General features: G+C 36.0%; 1 protein-coding gene across 1 annotated transcript; it reads right to left on the bottom strand.

The window, feature by feature from the left end:
* Nucleotides 1–1,439: 1,439 nt before the first annotated feature.
* On the bottom strand, nt 1,440–12,519 carry LOC110457209 (heat shock 70 kDa protein 12A-like). Its single transcript, XM_021508377.1, has 5 exons — nt 12,448–12,519; nt 6,971–7,327; nt 6,455–6,673; nt 5,184–5,361; nt 1,440–4,468 (listed from the first exon to the last, which is right to left on the bottom strand). The coding sequence occupies exons 2-5, from the start codon at nt 7,313–7,315 to the stop codon at nt 3,420–3,422; spliced, it is 1,791 nt and encodes a 596-aa protein (XP_021364052.1). The 5' UTR covers nt 7,316–7,327; nt 12,448–12,519; the 3' UTR covers nt 1,440–3,419.
* Nucleotides 12,520–16,486: the final 3,967 nt, after the last annotated feature.

The raw sequence follows: 16,486 nt of genomic DNA on the forward strand, positions 1-16,486 counted from the left end.
CTCGAAAGAGGATGATACCGATGACAAAATCTACGAGAGTTAGTACCTCTTTAAACAATTTAAAATGGCATTGCATAACTGTAGCAGGGTGAGTCAAACACACCAATATCAAATTAGAAAGAAAAACAAATACTAGCATTAATGACTGATTCAAATTTGAAACAGCTCCAGTCTGACGAGAAGTCTACAGCGTTTGAAAGCATTTGAATTCTAACATAGATTTAAACAAAGAGAACGGAATGGAAAAGATATTTTCCTGAAGTGTAAAACATAATTCAATATTCATGTTTCACCATTTTACCTTTCAAAAACATCTTCGTGTTATTAAAGTGTGAAAATAACGCTGTATTTATCTACGTATCGTTAATATGTGTGAATAACACTGTACCGTAATACAAAGAATTGTTTGTGATTTACAAAATACAAGTGGTTAGGAAGAAACGTATATGTTTTGTTTGTCTCCTTTTTATATAGCTCTCCTTTAGTAAGGGAAGAATCCTACTCGGTTTAGTTGATGACTGTGTGTGCCTTTGTATGTAGTTTTCCCTTTTTTGTATGTCGTCAATGACGCAGATTACAAATATCCTTAGTTACACTCTTTTCCAGTATCTCCATGACAGTTTTTCATTTCATTAGCCCTTGTTTCATTGATTGAGAGATTGAAGCACAGTTATGTTCATACTTCGGTATTGTCTTGTTTGTTTCTACTACAATATACAGTCATATCAAATGTACTAAGTTTGATATCGTGATACCTTGTAACATGCCGCGCGCAGTTTACATAATATTTTCTGATCGCAGCAACCAGTGGTTATATTTGTCATGTATGTAGAACCAATAAGATATGGACATGGACGTGTGTACAACTATAAAGAAAATTTACATTTGAAGCACAGGATGTTTTTGAAAGAGTTGCACGTTCCTAATCTATAGGAGCGAATAACGCGTGTACGTCCATGTCGATTGCCCGATCAAAACACCGTTTTTGTGCGTATGAAAATGTCGTTACATCCTCCGAATAATTTATTGGATTACATTGAATCGTTAGAGCTTTATAGTTTAATATGTCCATCTTGAAGGTAAATTATACCACATTGATTTTAATTTTATTTCAGTCTCCTAATGCTGTCCTTATTTATAGTTATCGTGACATTTTAACAAAACTTATAGAATGAAATAAAATTCCAGAACAACATTGTGTGCAACATGACTCTCAAGATGAATGTTTCAAAACTGTTTTTATATTCGGTTCTGTTGTCTTCATTGCTTTAAAGGAACATATTTCAACATTACACTGGATAAAACAATAGAGATGGGCCCGCTGCTAGGATGTGTGTGAAATATCGTTAGCAGTCTTTTTGACGCTTTTCTTAATTATAGTTTCAATGTTGAAAAATAGAGAAAATAAAAACCCCTGATAAATAAATAATCGATGGTTCAACTGCTTAAAGTATAGCTTTATTTGACTTTGGAGTTTATTGCATAGGATAAAAAAGAAAATGTCGAAAACCGAACATACTTTTCCTTAATCAGCAGCAGTGTCAACAAATAATAGCTCATTGCATCCACTAATAAAGCAAATACATAAATACATAATTACAATTTCAGTTTACTTCTGTATAAATTGTAAGATAATAATGAAATGGTTTTACAGTTCTAGGTCGTCAATAACAATGACATAAATGTAAAAGTGTGAAGGTTCTTTTTTAAAGTAAACCTCAAACTATCCTCCTTTAAACGTATTTAAATCACGCCTTGTTTTCTGTTCGCAAAATCATGATCTCAGCAAATCAGACAGCGCAAGTCGAGAGAGCGTTTGGAATACGGTAAATTGGTTTGTTTTGGTTGAAAAGGGTAAACGTCCTATTAAAATCTAAGGTCAATTAAGGACTTGACTCCATGGAGCGAGTTCACTTGAAACTCTAGGGTTAACTCTACAGACCATAGTTTCAACAAAACGGCGAGATTTTAACTCGTTTGACCTTTGAACCCTACCCGATACCAACCCATGCTCTTCCCGAGGTTAATAGAGTTCAAAGATGGCGGCGATGGATGAGAGGATAATTGTAAGTTGAAATATTGCCTTGTTAATTGATATATCACAACAATTAAACAAAATTTAAAAATAATTCGACTCCTTAATAAGCCTATATTGGGGTTTTGTGTTGATTTGCGCTAATATCTTTGATTTCATCTGATATGAATGATAATTCTGTCTAAAGTAACTGATAAAGTTGTGTACTGAATGCTGCTGTACGGTAAGCAGTTATCAATATTTTGTTGATGAATTATCATGTTTTAATCTTCGGAGCTAGGGCTAACGTTAAATAAAGTATTATGCATTCAATTTTCTTGATTAAACGATTGATTAAAAGATTAAAGCTTGGTAATGAATCTCCCATTCATTCATTAAGAGATAAGGTATTTAAAAGTATTCAGTCAATTTTATTTTGAAACCGTTCCTATTAGGTGTGTTTTATGGCTATTTCCAGTATAAGGGAGGGGTTGAATCAGAAATGTATAAAACCCAATGTAACGTTAGGTTCTTCGTGAAATACACTTGCATTAGGCCATTTTTATTCATTTTGTTTGATGTAGTAACAGGCTATTTTTAACTCCCTCCATAAATCTTTGCATATTTAAACTTCTGAATATTTTTTTGGCAGATCATGAAAAACACCAATTTTACAGAAATCAAATTAAATCAAAGTAATATATAACAGCAACAGAGAATCAGATAGGCCTAAATCGGAGGAACCTAAAGTAGGCCTAACAGCCAAAGACACAGTATGTACCAATAATAATTTGTTGAAGAATATATCTGATGATAAATCATACATGTATATGGACAAGAACGTCGACAATATTTTCATATCGTCAGGTGAAGTCACCATTTGCTTGCCATCATTTAACTCCTCACTTTCACAAACTGATAATGCTTCCCAAGACAGTGACGACCTGTTTATATCTGGCAGCACTGGCAATAGTCATGATTCATTTAGGTTGTCTTAGTTTCAAATTCAATTGTTTTAACTAGGGAGCAGTTTCACCAAGTTCTTGTTGAAAACCTAAAGTTTCTTTCAGATTCATGTCTGGACAGAGAAGGAAGAGAGGTTCTTCATCCAGCTGAGACTTGAAATGGACCATACATTCAACGGGAACAAGAGTCATGATCAGCTGTGGTGCAAGATATTGCAGGAGATGAACAGTGAAGGAATACATGTGATCAAAGTTCAAATAATGAACAAGTGGAAAAGTTTAAAGAAAAAATATAAGGAAATTTTAGACGAAAATAATAAAAATAAACGCATCAGTTCAATAACATATCAAGCTCCGGTAAGGTTCAAGTTCTGACATCACGGGTAGTATCCAGTCATCCAAACATCTGTCTGTATTGTTAGATTTAGAGTTGTTGGTCTTTATAAGCAGTCAAATATCGCTTTCTGTATAATCCCGGTTTCAACTTCTTTTGCTTTAATGAACACCTCCGTTGTTCCAAAATGAAAACGTATTTGTACTTTTCTATTCATTCCGGGTTGAAAAACCGGGAGCTTAAACTTGAGGGTTCCGAGGGATCGCACATCCGCATCTGTGATAAATTTTGGAGACTCGCTCTCCGATATGTAAATGTTAATTGCCATGTCATTCTGTTCGTCAGATATCGGGCGATGCGTAAAAGTGGTGGAGTCATTGCAATCGATGACAGTTCCTTGTCGAATGTAAGGGTGGAAAACCTCCTTACAACATTCAATGCCATTAAAACACACTTTCTGCTGATGTGGATGAACTTCCGGGTCAAACGTCGGCCAGGCTTCAAATCCGTATGTGTACCTTGCCACCCTAGACACAATCGCCATGGGTTTGTGGCCAAATATGACAGCGCCTTTCAAAACTGCAAGGACGGCATCTTTGGGATTCAAAATCGAAACACCTGGAAAATTGTCACGAACGGCTTTCTCGACGAGGTCGCAATCTGAAAATCCTCCGACCATTAGAATCATTTGGATCCTGCCTATTTTGTTCAACAGCTTCCTTACATGACTGGTGATTTTCTGTATTGGTTCTTCAAAAAATCCTTTCACCACATCTACGTCTATTTTCAACTTGCCTTTCACCCACTGCACTTTATCTCCATACTCAGATTCGCTAAGAGCAACATTGAAAGGGATGTTTGAATTATCTTCAAAAGTTTCCTTGAAAGACGGAGGGAGTCTCAGAAACACTTTTCCAGTTGATTCTCCTGTAATTGTTCGTTTTTTCATTTCAAAATCTCTGCATAATTCCACGAAATCAGTCATATTTCCTCTTTTGAAGTTTTCTACTGCCTTGTCTCCGAATATTTCCATCAGAAATTTGAAGAATTCCCTGTCAACAGCTGTGCCTCCCCAGGGTCCCCCCGAGGGTTCGTGTATCTCCTTCAGCCTCCCATCCACTTGAGACTCGTGAACTGTTATGTCCGCTGTTCCTCCTAAATAATTAGACCTTAATGTCAATAATTTAATTCTTTATTCACTCTTACACATTTCATTTCAACAAATTTTATTGCGAAAAAAATGCAAAGGATAGGGCATCAGGCAAAGCCTATATAAGCCTTCTCCTTACAACTTCGGTATGTTATATGTACATTCATTGAGATCATCAAACAAACATACAAAAAATTCGTATTTCATATAGTGTGTGTCCATGTCCCCACCGTACCAGATATAGTTATGAGTAAACAAATATTTTAGTGTTGATAATGTACTCTGATATACATTGTAGTCCAAATGCATTGATTTTTTCATCACATTCATGACATCCATGAAGTAATGTGTTTATATTAAAATGGCCATGGGTTATATTTTGGTTAATCAACTGATTTCTAAGTGTCAATCGAGAATTTTAAAAGGTCAAGAAAAATTCTGGCTTCATTGTTTCTAAGTTGACACATAATTGTGGTACGATACATGTTTAGCCTGCCGTCATCGAATGGTGGGAACCAACTCTTTGGGATCTCTACTCTTTGTCGACGGTAAGGATTATCTATTGCATTTCCCACCTTTTAAGTCTATGGTTAGGAGAAAAGGTATTATTGTTCACTGGTCCTGAGCATTGAAAATATTGCTTTTTAAAATATGATAGGTCAGGTTTAAGAAGGGTGTTCATAAATGTAATTCGTACAAGGAGATTCAAAAGTGCCTTACCTCCAAGATCAAGTATCATGTACTTTGTGCCCGCTCGCGACGACCTGAATGATTTCCTCTTCGCACCTGCTTGTGTCGATGTGCCTTCCTCAGACAATATTACCTTGACTAATTGGCAATAAAGCGAAGCTGCTTCCGGTTCCAGTGCAAAGGACAGCTGGTCTGCTTGTATGCCACCCTATAATGTAAAATGTCTTTCTTTAGGCGTGTTAGACACTTATAAAAAAAAGTATGAAAATGAGTTAATTCACAATGTAAATCTAATCTTAGCTATTCATCCCTTAAAATTTACATTTGCATGGCGTTGTCATTATGGAACCTACTTGAAAGCTGTGTCGTTGATGGGACTTCGATGGCATGCACCACGAGACACAATTGCTAGCCAATCAGCACGCGACAATTCGTTGTTCCAGTTATTAAACAAATTTGTTCAGACTGTCGGTAAGGTGGATTTGTTTAATTTTAAATATAATTTTGAAGTTAAAAACCGTGAAAGGCGGAAAAACCGTTAATATAGGCATTGAACTGATGTTGTATGGCATTAATGTTCTCATTGAATAACACACCTGTGCAAACAAACATATCATAATTCGCTAGGCCGCATTATGTCGTTTGGTTGCAAAGCTGTGTCATTCAATTAGATCATAAATGCCATACAAAATGGTTCAATGCTTAAAAATCACGCCCATGCGCCTATTAAAGTAATTTGCACGGTGTTGAACATTGTCTTTACTAGATAATTGTCTTGTCCGACAAACTCTTATAATCGCTCTTAATAAAATTCACGACAGATTTCTCTGTTGTGTATCGAAATTTTATGCATCATACCTGATCGACTTTTACAGTCCTTCATGATTTGTAGTGAGTCAGGTTACTCTATTTCTACCGACACGCTATCCATTCTGACAATGTCATTTCCGACCAAGTGATAGCCTGTCTCTTTATAAATGTAAAGTCAGGTTTTCCAGTTTCTGATTCTGATTTAAGCGACACGGTGTTGAATCAGATCACCTCATCAAGTCTCGTTTGATATCAATAAAGTCAGGCCCCTTGTACAATGTTTATACAATTTTATCCTATTTTCATTTACATGGTTTTCTTTCCCCAATAATGAGCGCGAATAATGGACTGTCAAAAATGCTGTCAATCACTCGCAAAAAGTAAAAGCCTTAAATTTAATCAACATTGAGAGATTTACAGTACATGATAGTAAACGAAATAGATACGGAAACTGAGAGATTTACAGTAAGTAATAAACAATCAAGGCTTACATTGATTGCAGCTTCGCGCATGAACTGCTTCGCGGAGTCGTCCCAGATGGCAGGAATTGTGATGACCCAGTGGATATCGTTTTCCTCCACACCAATACATCTCTTGTTGATAAGAGTCAGCATGTGATTCTTCATGTAACCGATAGACAGGGATATTACCAACATTGCCTGGAGCTTTTTCCCAGTTTCATCCTCTATCATCGTATTTCTAGTAAGAACCTTCGAAACAAAATTCTATACATGGTTAAATAATAACATGAGCAAAACTCCTGAGCGACAGGTGATGACCATTTTGGACGGTCAGGTTTAGCGTTTTTTAGGTTAAGCTTCATATATCATGTGTCATAATGCAATAGATGGGAAACAACCCATTGTGACAGTAAATCATTTCAACTTTAACACTTTAATCAAAGCAGCGCCTACCAGCGCAGGTTCCAAAACGCTGCCAAACGATCTAGACAACGCAGCTGATTGTGAATATTGTGCTATATTTTCCCGCTGGTATGTTTGACTTACCCCACCACAGTTGTACAGTGACATTTTGAATTGTCTGAAGTAGTAATATCTCTCGTAGGTTCTTTCACCGATATCATCATCTTCAGACTCTTCTACAATTTGGTTGTACCTATCTTCAGCCTCGTAACCAAATCGTAACAGTTTCTTGTCCGGATCCAGTAGAACACTTGTAGCAGTTTTCACGGAGGCCAAGGAGCCCCCTGCAATCCAATTTAGATTTGTATGTATTTTCTCTGGGTCTTCCTCATACTCTGACAGGAAGGAGAAAGCATAGCCTGAATAAGTTGACCCAAAATCAATTGCAGCTACCAACAGACGGTCTTTGCGTGGCGATTCCTGTTCCATGGTTTCAGAGAGCTGAAATGACATTGCCGAAACATACGTGCTCAATGTAAAACATGCTCACCAGGAAGATGACTTTTAAAATAAACTTTAACTTACCTATATATTTTGTTGTTTGTGCAAGACAGGTATTATACACTGCCCTCCAAAAGTTCTGTTACATTTGCTTTTTTCGATATATAATTAAAGTACAGAATTATGCTAATCTTGTTTTTATTATCATTTGTATATATTATTAACTAACTTATTGGACAAGTATTTCTGATTTTATTATGTTAAGTTAACATAATATTGCAAAAATCAGCTTTTATGTAAATTGTCGAAAAAATTGTAATTCCATTAATATTTAGTGTATCCTCCACGAGCTCTAATCACAGCCTGTATACGGTCAGGCATACTCCTAACCAAAGTTCTACATATCCTAGCAGGTATTCCATCCCATGCAAGCTGTAAGGCAGCTTCAAGTTCCCTTAGGTTTCTGCTCTTGTGTCGGCGAACTTCAAAACCCAGATCTCTCCACAAGTTTTCTATCGGGTTCAAGTCGGGGGACTGTGGGGGCCACTCCAAAGACAGAATATTGTTGTCCTCCTTCCATTCGTTCACTTTTCGTGCCCGTTGGCATGGGGCACCGTCATACTGGAAGAAATATTTGTTTCCATAGCCTAGCAGATGTGCTGATGGTACCGCGCTGTTTTCTAAAATGTCAATGTATTTGGTTCCGTTCAGATTTCCTTTCAAAGGAGTGATGTATCCAGTCCCTCGGTAGGACATTACACCCCAAACTGTCACACCACCACCACCACCACCAAACTTAACTGTAGGCACTACAAAGTCTTGCCGCAATTGTTTATTTGCCCTACTTCTCACATACGTCCTGCCATCTGTTTGGAAAATGGTGAACCTAGACTCGTCGGTCCATAAAAGAGTCAACCAGTCCACCAATGTCAAATTTGCATGGTTCTGTGCAAATGGCAATCTTTTCCGACAATGGGTAGCAGTCAAAAGTGTTTTTTGACAGCAACACAACCTTTCAATCCCGCATTGTGTAATCGTCTTTTCACTGTGGTATTCGACGCTACCAGAACCATTTTGGGTCCATTCCGTTCGAAGCTCAGGAACGGTATCCTTGCGATTTCTGAGGCTGGTCCGGACTAATAATCTATCATCCCGAGGGGTAAAATCCGTGGCCGGCCAGAACGTTCTCGATTCTCATAGTTCCCGGTATCTTGGAACTGTTTAATAGCCCGGTACACGTTCTGTCTGCAACAAAAGAGAAACAGTAAAACAACTATAGACAGGTTCTGGATAAGAAAAGTATGTAAATGCACCAAAATCCGCGATGAAAACATTCACTTACCTGCTGGTTCCAAGAATTCTTGCAGTTTGGGCGGTAGCAAAACCATTGCGATGGTAAAAAACACACTCGAATCGTTCTTCTCTTGTCATTCACTGCATTTCTTCTCACGAGTATTTGCAAAGTGATTGAATAGTACAACTATACATAAGAGATAACAAATAATCAGTGAATGGTGAATAGTTATGTATTTTGTCATTTTAAATTATATTAAAATTAAATACCGCGTACATTTAAGTAAATCTAACAATTCTCAAATATCTGATAGATTTATGTAAAATGTGAAATACCAGAATTGTTTGACAAAACCCTTTTTGTGATTCAATTTGGATAATCAATGATGGCAAATCATCTTAATCACATTATATCCCTTTTCATTAATAGAAACATATTTAAAGACATTTAATCAGATAATTTATCAGCCAAATATAAAATATGAAACAGAACTTTTGGAGGGCAGTGTATATATATGATTTTGTTATGGTCTAGTTTTTTAACACAAACGTTTTTAGTTGATTTTAATTAGTTGTCCTTTCTTTGGAAATATGTGTTGAATGAGGAGGACGGCTTCACTTTATCGTGGTCATGTTGTGAAGAGCAATACAACCGATTTTTAAATCATTCCAATTTCACAATTACACAATGGTCATTGTAAAGTGACGTCTACTTTTCATTTCAAATCAATTCTTTTGCACTTAAGACATAATTGGATAAGGAACAGGCATTGCCTATTAAAGCCCTTTCCAGAAGAAAATGCACACATTTCATACATTTATACATACACATATATGTATATATATAAAGAGAGAGAGTATGATAGAGAAGATGTAACATACGTTCAAATGAATAGGAGAATACTAGAACCAATCAATAAATGTTCACAGAAAATGATAATTAATTTATCATACATTAACTTAGTCATAAAATTACTTCTAGGCTGCATCTATAGACCCACAAACTCTGTTTTGGAATATCACTGCACTTGGCAATGATTATATACTTATTGGAGACATCAATCAAAATATGTTAAAAGTACAACCAAAATCTCACATCATGCGCATTATGAACAAGTTTGGCATTACTAATATTATTCACGAACCTACATGGATCACTCCTACCTGTTCATCATCTCTCGGCACTATTATGACTAACAATACTGATATAGTAAAAAAAATCCCTCTTTTTATACTCCAATTTGTAGCGATCACTGTCCAATGAGTTGCAATATATTTTTCAAAACTCTTGAAAAGCTGTATGTAAAAAGATTATCATGTACTTTAATGATACTGACTTTGTTCATGCTAACATTTATCTAATATTGAAAGTAACATCTACTGCCCCAACCTGAATTTTACCATTGGTTTCACATACAATGGTAATTACAACAGAAGATTTTAACACAAGTCCTAAATAAATGCCTATTCAAGTCCGAAGAGTACCTTATAGAAGCGTCGATACTCAGATATAATTCACTTTAGTACTATACATGTCAACCATCATATGTTAATGTTATCAAGATGTATTTTTTGAGATATTCCTTCAATATTATTAAATGTGGCTAAAATCAGTTAAAGTAATATGGCCAGTTGACTGTTTCTTGTCCTTTTAGCACAATTGTTAGTTGATACCAAGGATGATTCTAGTTAAGATTATATGGCTGTCAGTAGCTCGGAATAATAAGTCATGTTTACGACGGACCGTCAGCCGGGGTGAAATGATACCTAGATGCTACTATACAATTATGGACTTTTGTGCTGGTGAATATGATGTGATGTGAACCTGAAAGAGTGATATTGACTGAGGCGAAGCCGAGGTCAATATCACTCTTTCAGGTTCATATCACATCATATTTACCAGCACAAAAGCCCATAACTGTTTTATTATATGCCTCAACAATAAAATAAAACAAAACTAAAGGTTCTGATTTTTGTACGCAAGCCTCTGTGTAATATTTAGCCAGGTTTGAATCAACAGTTCAGCATCGTAGCTTTCGAAGACATCGTCTAGGTTCTTTTTCCTTAAGATAAGCATGGAGGACATGCACTGCGTGTTCAATGGCCTTTTTATGTTAACAGCATCTTTATCCTTGAACAGTTTTGGTAATTTTCTGATGTAACGGAGGAGAAACGTTCGCCAGCAGCCATCTTCAATTGTCGTCTGACAGATCGCGTTCCGGTCTAACTGCGCATGCGCTACGACAGGTTCCGGGGAATTTCCATATAGGTTATATTTAGAAATCGATATTCACCGGATAACCAGTCTACATGAGTTTTTGAGGACTGGTCACGTGTATCTGATCCGACCAATGTGATTGCGAGAAATTTGTATGCATATAATAACTACAAATATTGCATATGTTTCAGAACACATAAAAACGCTATGGCCGTTTTGGTGTGGTAAATGGTTACATTGTGCATAGAATTACTACATTTTTCAATATATCCTACCTTACTTCATGCTTCTAGTTATATATTTTCTCTGCAATGTGATAATCTCGGGTGACTGTTACCTTGCAGCTAGAATTTATCATACAGGAAGCTATACTTTAAAATACGTTAGGATTTAAACTGATGCTTCCCTAGTTTTTATGTCACTGACAGCATATTTCTTTAAATTTTCATGAAAACTACAGCATTTCAAAAATGAGACTTACATGTTTACATTAAGTTTCAAAGTTGAAAGCAGAGATAAGGAACATCAACTACCATTGTCTCCAAACATTTTTTTACTTAGGATATAGGTTTCAAAGGTCATCCCAACATTGACAGAAAACAATTTTGCCATGTCATTTCTATCTATCTAACGTATGCCCTTGTAATTATGAAAGATATTCCTATGTTAGATTCTGATAACGGTTGCAAGCCGCACACTATTCTGTCCACTATTACTATGAATTTGGCATTTCTCGCCAGCTGTATATATCGCACATCCCAAAGTAGCATATAAATAATTAAAGCGCTGGTCAAAACTTGCAAGAAACCCAGCAGCAGAGTCAAACTTACAAAACACTTTATTAAATGATTAATGGCAGGTAAAAAAAGGTCGGTCGGCGAGTCGGAGGCAGGCGGGCAGATTTCTTCCAATTTCTATCATTTCAAGAAATGGGTCGAGAGGGAGGAAGTCGGTTTGGTAAGTTCATTTGCATCATATATTAAAGTGTAGAAGGATGTCAGGACCACTAGAAACAATCCCATACCTCACCAGTCCACCCCCTAGATCATACTTTGTTAAATATCATATATTTAATGTGTCTGATAATCTGACCTTGACCATACGTAAGATGAGCTTCATGCTCAATATGTTATCAAGAATAAATAAAGCATATTATTATCTATTGAATTCATTTCGTTGTGTTCTTGATTATTTCGTAGGTGTCAACAATAAATATTGTAGTTTATACTGCTTTTATGCAGTGTAAGTGTCGGACAATTATTGTCTTTTACCATGATAATATGTGTATGATGTACTTTCGGTTTAGGTTGCCTTACTGTACAATTTATATTGCTTTTGTCGGTTTTCAGTACGGATGTTTTCATGATTTATATACATTTATCACTATATACATATATTTTCTCAATGATATATTCATCTTTAATAAAAAAATATATATATTGATATAGCCATGCATATACTAACCATTATGCATTGTACTCGTGGTAGGCGTATTCACATAAAAAATATCGGATCATTCTTTCACCTGATTTGATAATCAGCTTATCAATCTAATAAACTTATGTTGGTGATGTGCTTTATCATGTATGACAATTATTTGAATACTTACATTTTTCTGTTCACTGTCAACTACATACACATGTTCATCGATCTGAATGAGCACACATCCGCCCGACTTGAAATGTTTTATCAGTTGATAGCTCAACCTCTGTACTTGTCATGTGACAAAAATAAAATAGATATCTGTACTAGTCTGGTATAGCATGAAATATAGCTGACATTTTAAGGTAAAAAAAGTAAACTGGTAAGTTTAACCTTATTGTTTTAATGGATCACCTTGTCAGGTTTAAATAAATCGATAAAAACGCTCAAAACATCACTATAAATAATATCAATAATCCAGGAAAGCTTTGGAGATATGAAAGGGTAATTGTTTTCACCTTAGTAATTTTACCTTTTTTTAAATTGATTTTATTCTAATATCAGTCTGGTTGGCAACTATGTTTTTGATAGAAGAATAATTTAACACAATATCATTATCCCAATCGGGACCAGTTTCACTTGCCTCGGAATCTTTCATTTGAGGCTTTGCCAGCAGGAACTGGGGAAGGCCAGAAAAATGGGGACTTATTGTACACCACTTTATGTCAACATTTATATATTTCACTGTTGTTGATGTTCTGTTCGTCAGCGGAACACTCGAGGCTGTCCTGCTTATTTCAGCATACCCCCTCCCCAGTCAAAATCAAATATCCATATCGATGTTTTGTTTACTATATTAATATAGTACTTGTATTTAAGTACCTATAATAGTAAGCTGATATTTGTATTCTTTTATGTATAAATATACATCAGGGATCAGTGAAGGCAAAACACTTCAGAATTCCTGTTGGTATATTGATCTCCATGTAATGTTGGGAAAGCTTCTCAAGTTGGAGAACACCGTCACAGTACAGAAGCCTCTACTTAGTTTTGCTTTGAACATAACTGTAGCGACATAAGGTAAGTGTATAAGCATTGCCCAGGTAACCCAGTGTGTAAAGTTGACAGTATAACTATCTGAGCTTGATAGTTCGAATCCTAGTATCGTCGCGCTGGCTTTTACACACAAAACAATGCTGTTGATTTATTATTAGTGGTTTTATCTTGGTGGTTATATTGTTTAGTCTACAAGGTGTGTGTTTTAAATGAGAAAAGTTATCGGCATGGCCTAAAAAATAAATAAAAGAAAAAGTTTCCAATTCACAGTTTTAGTTTTTAGCAGTGGTACGAGGATCCTGAAAGGTGGAAATGACAATCGATTTACACAACTATAATAATAGTAGGTCGTCTCAAAGCGGTTAACAAATTATTATCCGTGGTTATAGGGCCTTTGCAACCACCCAATATCTTTCTCAACTCCCTGGGGAGCATACAGCCGGAGCTGCCATTTCGGCGCTAACAGCTAGCATTCAACAATTCTAGCACTGCCCAACCAAGTACTCATTTACAGCTGAGTAGACTGGAACAAGCGGAGTAAAGTATCTTGCTCAAAGATACAACACAGTGCCGTGCTGTGACTCGAACACACGCAACCCTTCGGTCACGAGCCCGGCGTCCTACCACTAGACTACCGTGCCTACAGTTATACTGCAGTACTAATTGTGATAGATTAGGAACAGTGGGGGCTCAAGTGAGTGTTAGATTCTCCGTCTAAGAAACGATGAAAACTAAATGAAGACAAAGAACATTTGTAAAGTATCTGTTTTGTTTTTGTCGTGGGGCCAGACTATTTTGTTATCATCCAGGAATTAAAAACACATACGCTTTTTTATCAGGTTGATAACACAGACAGTATTGATAACTCTGGTAAAAGTGACTTCTATTATTTGATGACCATTCATTTAAATTCCCTCCGTGGCAATATGCCAGCTTACCATGTTAATAATATTTACACGTTACAGTTGATTTTCTATTTGAAAGACTGTTCATGTTTTCAATCTATCATTCAGACATTTTACGTTCGTTACACAACATGATTATGATATTTCATAGCGCTATTGAATGTATATTATCGTGTCTTAGATAGTTGTTGACTTCATAACCATCTGTATTTGACTATATATGTCACGATAGGTTCTATGTTTGGTGCGAGCTATTTTGTTCTCTTACTTAATGCCTGATTTCGACTCCGTTATTATGGGGCTTTTTGAGGACTCATTTTTGTTTTAACTTTGTGTTTGTTTTTAAAGATAACGTTTAAATACAAAGATAGGAATTTGATACAGAGTAGTCCTTGATGTGTTTCAAGTTATCTCAAAAATTATTTGTGAATCATACAGGACAGACAGGGTATACAGCAAGTCAGCGTTGGCGAAGCTTTAATCCATTTTCTTTGTACTAATGGTATCTGATCAAATAATATCTATTGGATTCAAGATATTTAATTTGATATTGCGAGGATTTGGACAAATGCACAAAAGAAACGACATAATGAGACGTTGGATGGGGTTAAAAAGTAAAGCAACGTGGACGTTGGTAACTAGTTGTTATATAATATTTATGTTCGTGATATTATCAGTACAGCCTCCCCACACTGTACAGAAGTATACAAAATGCAACCTTCAACTTACTGACAGATACTTTTTGATACGACGGAGTAGCCCTCATCCACAACTTACCCTCTTCAGAATAAAATGTATATATTCTGAAAAAGATAAGTGGTGGTATAATTTTACTCCCAAAATCTTTTCAGTCTGTACCTGTTGTATTTTCACATTTTTAAATATCAAATTAGGTTCATTTTCACTTAACTTACAGCGCCACTGTTTAGTTGTTAAAACCATACATTTGTCTTATCTACGTTAACAATCATTTTATTGTCAGAACACCAATCTTCCACTTTCTTTAAATCATGTTCTAATTTCGCTCCGACAAGATCAACTGTTTTACCAGAAGCAGACAGTGTATAGTCGTCTGCGTACATATCTGTCCTGCAAGCAGTTATCAGCGGTAAATCGTTGATAAATACTAAAAACATTAAAGGACCAATGATTGAGCCCTAAGGTCCTCCATTGGTAATCCTCTCGGCCTCAGATAGATTTCCTGATATAGAGACTTTTTGATACCTATCACTTAGATAACATTTATGCTACGTTTCCGCTTGATTCTTTTGACGTACATTAAAGGATTAAAGTAGTCTAATCATACCAGTATCTTCGATTTCGTCATGATTGCATGTCAACATTATCTACCAGAAGCCACAAGTAATGTCATTTTCATCATATCTTAGGTCGTTGGGTTCAATGTTGTGAATGGCAAAGCTCACACTGCCAGATAATCTGGTTATGTCTAGTTTTTCGTCGTTGTTTTAAGTTCAGTGGTTCGGTTTATCTTTCAGTTTGAAAGTTTGCAATCCAGAAATTTGTGTTGTCATTTTCACAGAGATTGTTGCCTACCATTTTTGCTATACTGAAGATAAATGTCAAGATATGACTCTTGTGAGGTGTAATTGTTGATGCCTTCAATTTCAAGTTCTTTGATGATAAATGATATGCTATGTAGCTGTTATCTCAGAAGCCGTTTTATCAATTCAGATGATACATGACAACCATTGCGCATGACTTGTTCTCTAAAGAATATGTAGTTTTTGTAGCAATGATATCTAACCAAACATATTTCTTTTCTATCAGTAAAAAAATATTTCTAGGTGTTTTGTCAAAGCGACAAGTAAGCCAATACTTTAAGACGTTGAATGGAAAGCGTTCAAAAGGGACGCAAATTCGAAGGTGAGGTAAGAAAACAACTATTTAAACGCCGGTGGTATTATTATTTGTTTGTCTGATAAAGTTTTCTTGTCATCTAGAAAAGGGAGGGAGGATTTCTTCTGGTCCAACTGGAAGGAAATGGAGGGATGTTTCCTGTTTTTCTGTAGGTGAATGGATGCATGTTTCCTGTTTTCCTGTAGGTGACGACATACAAAAAAAAAAGGAAAACTACATACATAGGCACACACAGTCATCAATTAAACTCCCTTACAAAGGGAGGGATATACAAAACGGAGGCAACCAAAACATATGTTTTGGATGTTTCATGTTTACCTGTAGGTGAATGGAGGGATGTTTGCTGTTTACCTGTAGGTGAATGGAGGGATGTTTACTGTTTACCTG

Source organism: Mizuhopecten yessoensis, unplaced genomic scaffold (assembly GCF_002113885.1).
Source record: "Mizuhopecten yessoensis strain PY_sf001 unplaced genomic scaffold, ASM211388v2 scaffold9049, whole genome shotgun sequence".
Classification (NCBI taxonomy): Eukaryota; Metazoa; Mollusca; class Bivalvia; order Pectinida; family Pectinidae; genus Mizuhopecten; species Mizuhopecten yessoensis.

What these genes read in the sequence shown, in the direction of transcription:
- LOC110457209 (XM_021508377.1), bottom strand. Translation starts at nt 7,315, where the DNA reads ATGGAACAGGAATCGCCACGCAAAGACCGTCTGTTGGTAGCTGCAATT. An exon ending in TGCGCGAAGCTGCAATCAAT is followed by an intron (nt 5,362 to 6,454) that starts GTAAGCCTTGAT and finishes TTTACATTATAG; the next exon opens with GGTGGCATACAAGCAGACCA. An exon ending in CATGATACTTGATCTTGGAG is followed by an intron (nt 4,469 to 5,183) that starts GTAAGGCACTTT and finishes CTAATTATTTAG; the next exon opens with GAGGAACAGCGGACATAACA.